Source organism: Lacerta agilis, chromosome Z (genome assembly GCF_009819535.1).
Source record: "Lacerta agilis isolate rLacAgi1 chromosome Z, rLacAgi1.pri, whole genome shotgun sequence".
Taxonomy (NCBI): Eukaryota; Metazoa; Chordata; class Lepidosauria; order Squamata; family Lacertidae; genus Lacerta; species Lacerta agilis.
In genome coordinates, this window is record NC_046331.1 from 45,053,384 (window position 1) to 45,067,682 (window position 14,299).

Consider the following 14,299-nt stretch of genomic DNA (forward strand, 5'->3'; position numbering starts at 1 on the left):
CACCTTAAGCACTGGTGGGACATGAAGAGCAGCCTTCAAGAAGGCTCATAATAGAGTAGTCCTTTAGTCATCTTGCACTCACTCTTCCTTTGATCACCCTAACATACTTTGCTGTTCTATTCAATAGAGGCACCTGAGACACTTAATTTTTATTCAAGTCACAGAATCTGCCTTATTTCTCATCAGCACCCCTTAAATAGGGGAAGCAAGAGAGTTTATGGCACTATACCATGCACATCTCAAACCACAGCTATAAAGTCAGTACTGAAGCGGCTCATCCTCTTCTAACTCCCAAGATTTGCCAAGGCTCAACATCTTTGCTGAATCTTGGGAGAGGTGAGGAAAGTGACTGCATTTAGATGAGATAGTGCTGGGGCCGTAAACAAGCTGACTATCAGTCTTTGTCTTTGGGGACGGGACATAACAAATGTCTAAAACCAGAAATAAAAACAAACTCAGTGTACATCACTCAATGCCAAAACATGTATTTACTGAAAAACAATTTTTATCTTAGCTTGAATGACAGCATTAGATTTTCAATTGACATAGTGCAAAGCTGCACAAAACTGCAAGGTAACAGTGGGAAGATGGTGACAATATTTGCCCACAAGGGACTATACAAGATGCGAACAATGTGCTAGTGTGAGAGGGGGATGGGAGAGAGACACTTCGTTAGTGAGCCTGAGAGAGCCCAAGAACAACAGGGCTGGCTTAACGTACTCCCAGCTCCATCTTCTGGCCTGCTGCCTTGGTAGTACAGGGACTATGGCACTGGAGTCCAGCTGCCAAGGTTTCCAGGCATGTGACCTTTAATCATCCATAATCACCCTGACTTTGTGCAGTGACAGTGGCAAAGAACTCCGCCATTAATAGCTTGAGGCCAGGACTCATGTTCATAGCCTCCAGGACTATGAATGATCTACAGTCTCTTACTCATAGCCACAACTAGAAGACAAAAAAGCTCCTGGACCCTTTTTGAGAAGCTGTGTCTGGACTTCTGTTTGATGTGGAGACTCCCCAACAGCAAAGCTGTTGCGAGGTGGCAGTCAACCTTGTTCACCCAATTGCTTTCTAGATTCCCTTTACATCTGTGGCAGGGAATGGATGTCTGCAAGGGGACCTGCAAGGAAGTGCCGGCATCTTCAAAAGGACATTTCGCCAGCCCTCTGTTTTGGCTGTCCTAGATAAGAAGCAGGAGGATTTCACCTCTGAGTTTTACTACAGTGATTCCACTAGCATTCCACAGAAGTATCCTTTCCCATATTGGACACAGATCAGGCATGATCTGGAGGGATAGTCCTTTTTAAAAGATTTCTACCAGACCCATTTCTGGACCTCACTGAATCCACACTAGCACCAGTTGGATAAGAGATAGGGAAAGTTTTCTTGGTAATCATTGTATTTAGCTTTTCTAACTCTGAGAATCTGGTAGCTTTTAGCTGATCTAGATTGCGTAGGGAGGTCATAGCAAAAAAGGGGGGAACCCCACAAAAACACAAAAAACAGGTTATCTACTAGGGCAGATATCTCAAAGGTTTCTCCAAGTGCAGAATTTCTGACAGCAGCAGCTATGTAGAAACAAAAGCACTGCATTCTATTGGGGCAGGGAAGAGGCTAAGGAGAAGACTTCATAGCTTTAGTGAGGTCTAGATTAACTAGCACTGCAGATCCTGTTTGTTCATCCCCAGTCTGTAACCACCTGAGTTGGCAGCACTTACAACCACCCACAATTCATATTTTGTCTTGACTTACTTGCTTTCCACTGTTTGTGGTTGCCACTTTACACTCTCAAGTCCTCTGGCACACAAATAATAATGTGGACAAATTGAGACACAGGAGTTTCACAAACAAGGATTAGAGAGCTGTGTGTTCTGCTCACCTTTGGTGAACAGACTCATGGAGAATTGACACTCACACAATCCAGTGAACAAACCTACATCACAATGATCAGGCATAAGGAGAGGCTGCCAATTTTTTTTATTCCAAGCAGAAAACATTTACCCCACGGTCACATAGAGTAACTGCACACAAGCTGTATTCCTTCTGTGAGTGCATCCCTCATACCCAGTGCTATTCCCCCCCCCCAAAAAAAGTGCCAGAACTCACCATGAACACTTCCCTGGTGCTATAAGAATGGCAATGGCGCCCACCTGAAAGCTGAATTGGCAGGTTCCAGCTAAAAACAGCCTCACTCATACCACCCCGCAAACAGACAGAGGGTATGAACAGGTAAATCTTCTTTCATTCCCACAGACATAGAAAGTTTTCTAAAGGATGTGAAAGACCCCAATCTCCTACAACACACCCAATTTACTCTAAGAGGAACAGGTACTGGTACCCCCCCCCCGGACATCAGCTAGATACAGAATGTTAAGGGGGGGGGAATCTCAGCCTTGGTAACCTTCTGTCTGTCAAAATGAAGTGAGTCTTTTTGGAAAGAAGCTGATCTGGTTGCAAAGCAGGTTACAAGCAGCATACAGAGTTTTTGTCAGTCTTAATCAAGGGCAGCCCTTTCCCATCTGCATAAAGCTCTTACAAGAAGCAAGATAAATTAGACATATGATTCTTGATTTGGAAAGCAAATTATATGCATTAACACAATAATGCTGCTAGAAGAGTGGCAAAAACAGGGCTTCTTCCTCACTTCTAAAATTGCAACATTAAAGACCAATGGATATGACAGGGAATGACATTTAATCAAAGCACATGTTTTAAGAAAACCAAGGCAATCGGAGTTTTGGCACTGAATCATAATGCACTGCTGTTTAAAACTGATAATGAGCAAAGTGATTCTACCGATTCCTAATGGCAAACTGCACCATGTTTGTAATCATCACTATGGTCACCCTTAGATTTCAAAGGGGTTTTAGCTTGGGGCATTCTGAAATCCTATTGTAGAACATATTCTACCAAACAAAAACTTGAAAAACATTTCAGGTCTGCAGTAGTCCTCATACAATGTATTCTGACATTAAGTGATTGGTCCTTTTAGTCCTGATTTAATACGTTTTGAATTATAGCCCACCAGAAACCAAGTGCTAAGGGCAGGTAGCAGTGGTTTTGCATGAGCATGGGTATGCCAACAAATGTATGCATGGCATAATAGAAGTTTTAAGTCACCAGTATAGCAATGCCAACCCCCTCCCTAAATAGAATGCAGAATGGAAGACAAAGTTACTTATAACTAAAGTATAAACACCTATCACAGGAATATTTACAACAGAGCAATTCGTAAGGACCTCTAGAGAATTTTTATATTATTTTAAAACAATACTTAAGCAACCTTCTACAAGCTGAAGCTTACACACCTATGAATGAAAGCCAGTTTTCACAGAGACAATTGTGGTTTCTCACCTACAGTTGAAGCTGCCTCCTGAACATTTATGCCTCATGTATTGCTGTATAAGAGATGGACAATGCACCAACCATGCACAGTTCTGTTCAACACTATATTTTTTATATGCTGCCTGTTACAGAAAACAATGGCAACAAACTCCCCTTGTGTAAGTGGTAGGCACACCAGAGATTAGCCTAGAGCAGAGTTTCCCCTTTATCCCAATATTTTTTAAATCCACAACAGTGCTGATCACTAGGCAATGCCAGTTCTCTCTGAAATATGAAAATGCCTGAAAACCCTTAGCACAAAGCCATTTCCCCCTTCCGATGTGTCACACTCAACAATTTGCTTTCAAGCTTCACAATTATGATACTATAATTTTTTAGATGCTCCAAGTTAGTAAAAAGTTTTTTTTAAAAGGTATTTCAGCAAAATTATGCTACTATTCATATTTGCCCAGCAATACTGAGGGACAATTTGCTCCTTTGTGATGTCAGTAAGTATACAAGCTGAAAGCATCAAGTTACCACATTTCATTCATGCAACCCTCAAGAAGAACTGCCTCAATGCTGGCTGAGCGTATATTTTGTGTTTTATAAATATGAACCATGGAAGCTGCCCCCACCATGGCTCATTTATTAATGAGCACTACCAGAACCAATTTAACTTCTCCTTACTGCATTCATTTTTTGCAGGCCATGTGTGGTGCTCAATGTCAGCCAGAAAAACATAAGTCTATTAAAATGCCACAGTGCCCTTTAAAAATATGAATACTAAGCCCAATCAAGGCATCTCTGGCAGTGGCAACATTTGATTTTTTACTTCTGCTTTGACTTCTAAGGAATAGCTAAAGAACAGGTAAAAAACTGCAGTCAAAGGAAGCAATCCCAATATTTCACAGTGCCACACACACACACACAAAAAATACAGAAATGACATAATGGTAGGCATTACATACATATCCATTTTTAAAATTAGCTATAAAAAAGGAAGATCTGGGTACTGATGATTCTGACTTGCTCACCTAAGATCTTTAAGGACCAATGACCGCACAAACTTTGACAATAGGCACTGAAAAATAATTATGAATGTGGCCAAATCTGCACCATTTCTCTGCTTTTTCAACAAAGGAACGACTCAACACAACATCCATCGTTTGGGGAGGGGAGAAGAAATGGGCAACTGACAACAAAAGGAGTGTTAAACGTTTAAAGGTTGTAATGAAAGAAATGCAAGGTTAAAAATAAAAATTCTGAGACCAATGTCACATCAGAGCACCACGTAAGAAAAAGGGGGGAAAGGAGGGGGGTTATATCTCACAAAACAAAAGCCTGGGGAGGGGGGGATGTAATCTCACAAAAGAAAGCCCACCTTAAAATAGCCTCAGTTCTCTCACTTACATGTATGCCGGAGAAAGTGGCGACGACCTGGATGTTTTAAGCACAGGAACTGGGAATTTCCACATAGCAGGAGAACTCGTTTTCCATTTCAATGGCATGTTGGTCACCACGATACTACAATAACAGCAAACAGCGTTTCCATAACAGACTACCAACTTGGACTTCCATTCCAGACACACGCTACTGGCACAACGGTGGCTGCTGAAGCTCGGAACAAGCCAAGCAAGCTTGCCAATGAGCTTAAACCAAAGCTTCCAGTCTGAAAAAAGGGGTTGAGAGGCATCTCATTTTAAACCCTGCTGTCCCCTAAAGCAATAAGGCGATTCTATCACTCCAACTCAAATAGTGCCACCTCGTTAGAGAAGTGTTGACTGCAGTATATGTTCAACAAAAGGGGAGAGGGGGGGGGAGAAAGACAGAGAGAGGAGCTGCACTTTACAAGTCACCACAATGCAGCTTTATTCTATAAAAAGAATGCCTCTCCCCCCCCACCCCAAGAACAAGCCTGTAGTGCTATTGTTCTACCTTCACAATCACACTGCAGCACCATACTACATTCTGTACCTATTAACCTGATTTCTGACCAATAGTAGCGGGGGTGGGGGTGGGAAGGGGGGGGGGAGATGGGATCCATAATGAAAATGAAGCAACATACCGACTCAGTACACACTTGTCATCCTCTGAACATTCTTCGTTTGAGCTGCAACAATACAAGTGGGAGAGAAACCTCAGCATAGCCCTGGGCCACACGACAGAGAGATCAGTGACCAAACACAGCAGCCGGTTTTGCTTCCGTACAAGCCAAAGAATGCAAGGATGCCATTGTGGCAAAAACCTACTGCATAATAATAATAGTATATTTTTTGCTTTTGTTTAAGAAAAAAGGGGAAATAAATGTGGAGGAGAAGAGAAAAAAACCAGTCTTTCCTAATCCATAGTCAGGGCGACCAAACGACCGAACAAGGATACATATCTGCAGATTCCTGCATGTTCTTCCACACAGCTTCGGATTCAAGGCACTCTCATTTTCCCTATTCTCTGCTTCCAGGTGAGATGAGTAAAAACCTCATGCATTTTTACAATATGCTCAGCGAACATGAATATTGCTCTCCGTCTTCTGTCTGCAGCAAATGGAGAGCAATGTGCCGCTAATAACTGCCCTTGCAGGGACGCGATCAACAATCAAATAGAGCAGCCCCCCCCTCCCCAAGAGCTCACAAATTGCCTGAAGTCCTGACGAAGCAGCCGGACACGCAGGTGTCCGTCACACACCCCCAAACACACCCCCTGTGGTCTGTTTGGTGGTGACCTCAAGGGGCAAGCAGCTACCATGTGTGTGAGCGCATGCACATTTTTTAAAAGCACACTTAAAGCACACACGTAAATTTATCTGCTTTATGGAGACATCTCTGACAGAGAGTTTGTTAGGGGAAAGGTAGGGGAGAACAGAAAGGAATTTCACCCCAAACCAAGCAGTGGCTTGACTGACCGGTTAGGTGTGTCAACAGAAGCTCCTGTGAACAAGTGCTAACCATTCGCATACTATTGTAGCAGGTGAACAAGTGGATTCCAATATTGATTTTTATGGACTTGATGTGTCTCTTTCTCTCTCATCTCTCTGTGATGAGGTGCCACTAGAGCAGATTTCTGTTCAGTAGCATGCATGGCTGAATGTTTCCTCAGTGAAAAGTCTAAATACTGTATAATGGAAAAGGCAACGAAAGCAATAATGCTTTTTATTTAATAATGCTATTTCTGTTCAGCTTCATTTGCATTGCAGGAAGGAGACACTAGCAGAAAGGGCTCTAAGATGTTTGTGTTCAAGTCCCAAGCTGCAAAGAGAACTGTGGCTGGTATCCAAGGTACAGAGGCATATTATGACATACCAACACAGAGAGCTGAACTGAATGTTGCTGGGCCTATAGCCCTAATCCAAGGAGAGCAATCTTTTAAGCAGCCTTCTTAAAGCAATGGAGGTGAGTATGAGGAGGAGAAGGACATGTTAATATCACAAACGCTACTGGAAATTAGCAAGATAGGGAGATCAAAGATGTGGGGGTAGAAGGCAGATGCACATGCCACATGTGACACTGTGAGCATATTCAACTCTGGTTTTTCATTCTAAGGAAGAAAACCTGAAACTCCAGAGATCTGGTTTTGCTGATAAGACCAGTCAGATTTATTGCCAATAAAAGCAGATTTACTGAAGCATGCAGACCACACCAAAGGCTGCATTCACAGAACTGGATGCAGTCACACATTTACATGCTGAGCAATGCCTACTTTTCAAAGCATGCACTACCAACAGTGCATGAACTGGTCTCATTTGCATAGATTGCTCCACAGACTGAACCCTGCCGTCATTCACAAATCCTTTGCATCATGCAACCAAGCACCATTGGCTAAACTTAACACTGTACATGTTACATAATCACTGCTTCTCTGCCAGATCACTGGTGTGTTACACATTATTATTATTATTATTATTATTAAGCAAGATTAATGATCAAGTTCGGTACTAAAAGAGTGCTTTTCATCTACTGACACCCACAGAAGACAAGAGCAGCAAGGTCACTGCTGTTCAACCTGAAGTGTTGCCTGGCTGTGGCAAACAAGACAGAAGACCTGCTGCTTGTAGAGTAACAGAATATGATAATTCTGCTACGTGCCAGTGCACTAAGGGGTGGTGGTAAATTGATGCTTTCCAATCTTCCTTAGTGCCGGAGTCTGGTCGAGTTCGTAGAAGGTGCCATAAGAGCCATGCAGCTACAATGGGCACTATTGTCAAACAGGGGCCAAGATGTTCACTGCTTATCAGCACTGACCCCTTGGAGGCACTGCAGGGCAGAAAGCCACCATGAAATTTGATCAGGGAAACGGCTCATCTACCTTGTTTTCACTTGGAGGTTCCCTGTCCTCCTCTAATACTGTAAATCAAACAATTACTATTTCACAGAGCACATATTAGTATTAACAGTTCCAGCAACTCATCAATTCTGATCCTCTCCAAACAGACCTTTGCCTTCAGCCCATAAGAACAATGAATAAAGCTGTACAGCCAACTGAAGCAAAGGCTAAAATGCAAGCCATTTCAGAACCTACCCCTACCCCCCAAAAAAAGAGCTGAATTCTGAAAAGAGACAACACTCCTTCCTCAAGACAACACATTGGTTTGGAATCTTCTGGAACAATTACTTCTTCCAGTGAGAACAGAGTTAATCAAGCCAAATAATCACCAACACTGCAGAAGTTCAAGAAAATGCTCCACTGGGGAGAATAAGTGATTGGGTTGTGTTTCAACTGTTCTATATATTGGGAAGGGGCGGCAATGTTTTCCCCAGATGAGACCATTATTAACACTCTTCATCTTGGCATGAGATTTAGCTCACATCTCAGCTGCTCAGTTTTCTAGATCAGCATTTTTCAACCTGGTGCCCTCCAGGCTATGTGGACTACAACTCTCATCAGCCCCAGCCAGGATGGCCAATGCTCAGGGAAGGCAGCAGCTGTAGTTGAGATCATCAAGAAGATACCAGGTTGGAGAAGCTTGCTCCAAACAACCAGGAGCATCTATCATTCTAAGGCAGGGGTAGGCAACCTTAGGCCACTGGGCCAGATGCGGCCGAATCGCCTTCCCAATCCAGCCCACAGACGGTCCAGGAATATGTGTGTTTTTACATGAGTAGAATGTGTGCTTTTATTTAAAATGCATCTCTGGGTTATTTGTGGGGCATAGGAATTCGTTCATTTTTTTCTTCAAAATATAGTCCGGCCCACCACATGGACCAGCCCCCTGCTGAAAAAAGTTGCTGACCCCTGTTTCTAAGGAGAGCTGTAGGTGCTGGAGCCACCTAGAGGTGGGCATCATACTTATGTCATACTTCAGGAAGACCCACTGAAATCGACTTGTTACTTAAGCCCAATGACTTCAATGGGTCTACTCTGAACATGATTTAGCTGGAAATCTCTCAATATTTCTTGATAAAAACATATATTGCACAACTCAGTCAGCATATCTGATCAGATGCATCATATCATCAAAACCATTACAACTTAGTAACCCCAGCTGAAATCCTCACTCTATGAAGAGTTATTTCAAAATAGGGCTCTGTCTTCTGTCTGGAGGACAGACTAGATACACTTTTCAGTCCCTTTCAACGCAACAATGCTAAATCACAACAAAAGCCTTGGATATATCAGTTGAGACAGCTGCTGGCTCATCTTTCTTCCAGAAGGCAATCTGAGCAGATGGTGGGCTGCGTTCTTTACATGGCACACATTCTTCTACCACATGCACAATAAACTGGGGGTGCAGATAGCAGTGCCAAACTCTGGCCAAGACATGCTTTAGCTGCAGATGAAACAAAACGTTCATAGCAGATTGCAAGTCACTTGGATGCCAAGCACCGTTTTTCAGTGGCCAATAGCTGAAATCTTAAAGGTTAAGGGCCAAAGGAGGGTAAGTTTAACAGCGCTCATGATAGAAGGGGGCAAAGAGAGACCCCAACCAAGAAAACAGCATCAAGGGTCAGTGCACTGGATATCTATGCTCTGTCTACAGTCTTCCTTGCTTGCTCACATGGCATAGTTTCCAAGAAAGTGGTCAAGGGAGGGGTTAAAAGAACTCCCAGTGACGCTGCGCCTTCTATTCGGGACCAGACTGTGAGCACTTGGTATTTTATTCTTACTTAACAAAACTTATATGAGTTTATTGTAATAAAGCTTGTAAGTAGTTTACAAGAAATATTAGAATGATGAATAAAAAACAGTTAAGCACATTTAAAAATAATTGAAATCAACAGTAAAAGAGATGACATCATGTCAACAGCTGCATACCTGCATAGGCTTGCCTAAGCAAAAATATTTTAAGCAAGCACTGAAAAGAGTACTGTGAAGGTGCCTGCCTGATTTCAACAAGCAGGAAGTTCCAAACTGTGGGTGCCACCACACTGAAAGATCCATTTCTTAGAACTATCAAAGTAGTCTTACACGGCACCTGTAAAAGTGCTAGCTGCAGAGAATGAAGCGGTCAAGTTGAGATTCCTGCATTGCAGGGGGTTGAGCTAGATGACCCTTAGGGTCCCTTCCTACTATGACATACAGGAAAAGGCAGTCACACAAGAAAACCGGTCCCAAGCTGCTAATGGCTTTATATACACTGATAGTGTATACTTCTCATCAGAGCCCTCACTCCTGTCAGCAACCTGCTGCAGCATTCTGCACTAACTGCAATTTCTAGGTCAAACACAAGTACTATACTCCCACCCTTCCCGCCAGCCTTCACCTGCTTCTAGTTTTTGCTGTAAACCACTTTGATATTTATGAAATAGGGGTCTAGAAATGTAAATAAATAAATAACAGGCTTGGGAATTGAAGTTCATAAGCATGCCACAGACATAGAACATTGCATACTGAAGAAGTAAGGGACCAAAGCAACTGCTGCAACTGTATGCCACCAGTTTGGAAAAAGCTACATTACGCAATGGAACTTAAGTACTAAAAGTTTAAAACATGTGGTCCCCAAAAGGCAAAGTCTGTGTGTCAACTTCATTTTTTTTTAATTAAAAAATTATAGGGTTTTTACAATTTAAATCACCGAACATTACATGGTTAATTTTTTTCATACTCCCCCTTCTCCCACCAGGGGGAGCAAATGACCAAGCCCCCTCTCACTGGAGAACATACAAAATCTTTACAAATTTAACCAATTAACCTGTGTAAATCATTGCTTAAACCTGGCCCTTTTCCTGGGCCAGAACGCCTTACTTTTCTCAATTTCATCATCAATTGACTTCCTCAGATTCCCCCCCCCCGTTGAATTCCAAATCAAACCTAATTTCCAGTTTTCCAATTCATCATCTATTCTACTTTACACACTATAACCTTCCTCCTTATCATTTTTAAACATATTTATTCTTCCGACCTAATTACTTATAATTTTAACTCCACCTCGGCCTCTTAGTACTTCTGAACTCTTCTAAAACCTTAATTAATATTTCCAATATTTAAACAAATTTTATTTAATGAAATTTTCCTCCCCCCCTTCCCTCCCTCCGGTCTCAAAAATTTTGGCTAGTGATTATTAACATTTTCCATTACCGTAATATCCATTCCATCTGTCAAAACCATGCAAAGAGAAAAATATCCATAAACATGTCTAATTTTTTTAACCCACTCCAACCCTCTCAAAACCCTGAACCCAAAAGTCAAAGCAAACTGGCTTCTGTTCCTGTCTTGTCTCTTGTATCATTATCATGGCAATGTGCATCCTTCGATGGTTGCACCTTTATTCCTTTCTTCTGCTGTAGAATTTTTCCATTGTCCATTCCATTTTGCAAGTCGACCCCAGTTGGTTTTTCATCTTGAATTTTCTCTGAATGCTCTTGTATTATATCCTCTAAACTTTCACTATCAGTCTCTAGTCCACTTTTCTGCAAAGCCCAATTCGAAAGTTTCACCTCCTGATTCATCTGGTTGACTTTTCCTATTATCTGCTGCAAAAGTTCCAAGGTCTTTGTTTGAAATTCCTTCAACCATTTTCTTTTAGTCATATTCAAGGTCGAAAAGCGGCTATGCAGTCAAAACATTATTTCTTCACTGCAAATGCAGCCATTTTGGCTTTGTTCTTGCCAAGCCTTTCGAGACCACCGGAAAGAAAGGGTAATATTTTTTCAAAAGTCAGTTCCAATCACAATAAATCCATAATTCATCTCCCCCTTTCCTGGGGGAACAGTTTCAGAAATCTTCTTTGTTTCAAACGTTTGGCAACAGCCTCAGATACAATGTTGCACTGTTTCCTTCTATTTCAACTGTCAGGGACCAACCTCCGTTTTTAGAGTCCCTTTCAAGCCAAAAAAAATGTAAGTCTTTTTTTCCTTGTTAAATTGGTACTTAGAGTCCAAATAAATTCCAGATCTTGGAGAAATTGAGTGCTCTCTCTGCTAGCAGCCGCTACTGCTCACTGCAGGGGTAGTGATTAATCCACAGTACCCGCGCCTTCTACCCCGCTCGTCACGGTATCCCTTACTAGGGCTTACCGGAGGGTAGGGGAGGCACCCTGGGCACCCGCCGGATCCCACGTCTCCAGGACGATCTTCCTGGAGTTTTTCTGGGGGGTCGCAGTGCAGTTGCGACTCCCCCTTCCCCCACAGCGACAGAGAAACCTTGAAGCTGAGCTTTCTCTGACCAAACAGAATGGCGCCCAACCGGAAGTCCGTGTCAACTTCACTTAAGAACCAGAGCATGACTTCACAGTTGAGGCCTAGAACTGAAATGTAGACTTTGTTTTCCACTTGGAAATCAACAACGTGCAGAAATTAAAACACAAGGGAGTACATCTTATTTGTGTCAAAGAAAATTCTCATATAAGGTGGCTTAAGGATGGAGTTGCTATATTTTATGCTACTGCTACTAGCAGCCAAAGAGCTACATCCATCATCTTTCCAGAACTTGCAAGATCCATGTGGCAATAAATGCAACTATGCACAGGCACTGCACTCTCTTCCAAAAACGCTTTCATCTCTAGGACAATATAAAGCATGCCAGAAAAGAAAAATAAAACAATTACCAATTAAGCAATAACTAAATATGGAATCTACCCAATAAAACAGTAATTAATAGAACTGTTGAATTAATGCATCCTTATACACCAGGGATCACATTTATCTGCTGCTCAGATGACATGTCACTGCTATTCAGGTTTGGAATTATAGGTTAAGCTGGCCTCAAATTAAAACCTTTTAATCATGTAAGATCTAAATAGCTTGAGGTCTTAAAGGTTTCTCCATGGTACATTTGTCCTTTCAAAACTCCATTAAATATAACACACACACACAATTCTGTTCTATTCAACTATGTCATGAATGCAAGGATTAGAGGAAAGACTTCAACTTCACACTGTACCCTCCTTCCTGTCATCGTGTCCCCACCTCCCACCCAAAAATCATAGGAAAAAATACCGTCATACAAATCCTGATCAAGTTTGCAGATGACACCAAATTGGGAGGGGTGGCTAATACCCCAGAGGACAGGATCACACATCAAAATGACCTTAACTGATTAGAGAACTGGGCCAAAGCAAACAAGATGAATTTTAACAGGGAGAAATGTAAAGTATGTAAAAAAAAATGTAATGTAAAAATGTAAAAAAAAAGAAAGGCATAAATACAGGATGGGTGACACCTGGCTTGAGAGCAGTACCGGTACATGTGAAAAGGATCTAGGAGTCTTGGTAGACCATAAACTTGACATGAGTCAACAGTGTGATGCAGCAGCTAAAAAAGCCAATGCAATTCTGGGCTGCATCAATAGGAGTATAGCATCTAGATCAAGGGAAATAATAGTACCACTGTATTCCACTCTGGTCAAACCTCACCTGGAATACTGTGCCCAGTTCTGGGCATCACAGTTCAAGAAGGATACTGACAAGCTGGAACGTGTCCAGAGGGGGGGCAACCAAAATGGTCAAAGGCCTGGAAATGATGCCTTATGAGGAACGACTTAGGGAGCTGGGTATGTTTAGCCTGGAGAAGAGAAAGTTAAGGGGTGATATGATAGCCATGTTCAAAGATATAAAAGGATGTCATATAGAGGAGGGTGAAAGGTTGTTTTCTGCTGCTCCAGAGAAGCGGACACGGGGCAATGGATTCAAACTACAAGAAAGAAGATTCCACCTAAACATTAGGAAGAACTTCCTGACAGTGAGAGCTGTTGGACAGTGGAATTTGCTACCAAGGAGTGTGGTGGAGTCTCCTTCTTTGGAGGTCTTTAAGCAGAGGCTTGACAGCCACCTGTCAGGAATGCTTTGATGGTGTTTCCTGCTTGGCAGGGGGTTGGACTGAATGGCCCTTGTGGTCTCTTCCAACTCTAGAATTCTATGATTCTATGAAATTTCCCCATAGTGAAGTTGCCTGCAGGTGTGAGACTCAGGATCATGAAGAAGTTCATTACAGTTTGGGGACAGAGCAATGCAAGTGTGCGCACACACCGACATAAAGCACCTGCTGAGAGTCTGAGGGTCCTGCTCCTGCCTCTCTCCACCAGCCCTAGGACAGGGCCTGACAGAATATAAAAGGACTGCTGCTACCCAGCACAGAGTACTGTTTACATTCTTTTAAACTGCTTTTTAATTTTTGTTTTTAAATTGTTTTCTGGGGGTTGGGGGGGTAATCACCTGACACGCTGGTAACAAACAATCCAAAGCCATGTTTCTGTTACATCCACCTCTGTAGGATAAGACATTTCTAGCAAAAGCAGACTTTATGGAAGACTTGATGGTCCACAGGTATTTCTCATGAGAGGAATTTACCCAAAACTGATAGTGTCGTTTTCAGTTTCTGAATAATAAAGCCTTAAGAAGTCAAAAACAGGGCACTATAAGTAGACCAGGGTTTCTCTGCTCCTCTGCTCCAGAAGGATGTGCCATTATTATTATTATTATTATTATTAGTTATTTGTACCCCGCCCATCTGGCTGGGTCTCCCCAGCCACTCTGGGCGGCTTCCACCAAACATTAATATACATTTAAAATATCACAGTTTAAAAACTTCCCTAAACAGGGCTG

General features: G+C 42.3%; 1 protein-coding gene across 7 annotated transcripts in view; it reads right to left on the reverse strand.

Annotated features, from left to right (window-relative positions):
- The window catches only part of KLHL13 (kelch like family member 13), an 80,593-nt gene that overhangs the window by 36,929 nt on the left and 29,365 nt on the right, over window positions 1–14,299 (reverse strand). For 3 of the 7 annotated variants that reach the window (XM_033138293.1, XM_033138286.1, XM_033138287.1), the window contains 2 exons: window positions 5,393–5,437; window positions 4,738–4,851 (listed from right to left, as the gene is read on the reverse strand). The exons of 3 other annotated variants lie outside the window; for them this stretch is intronic. In XM_033138293.1, coding sequence (XP_032994184.1) covers window positions 4,738–4,851; window positions 5,393–5,437 — 159 coding nt within the window. Of the gene's footprint in view, window positions 1–4,737; window positions 4,852–5,392; window positions 5,488–14,299 lie in introns of those variants that run through there. One more of the 7 variants, XM_033138289.1, reaches the window with a different exon arrangement.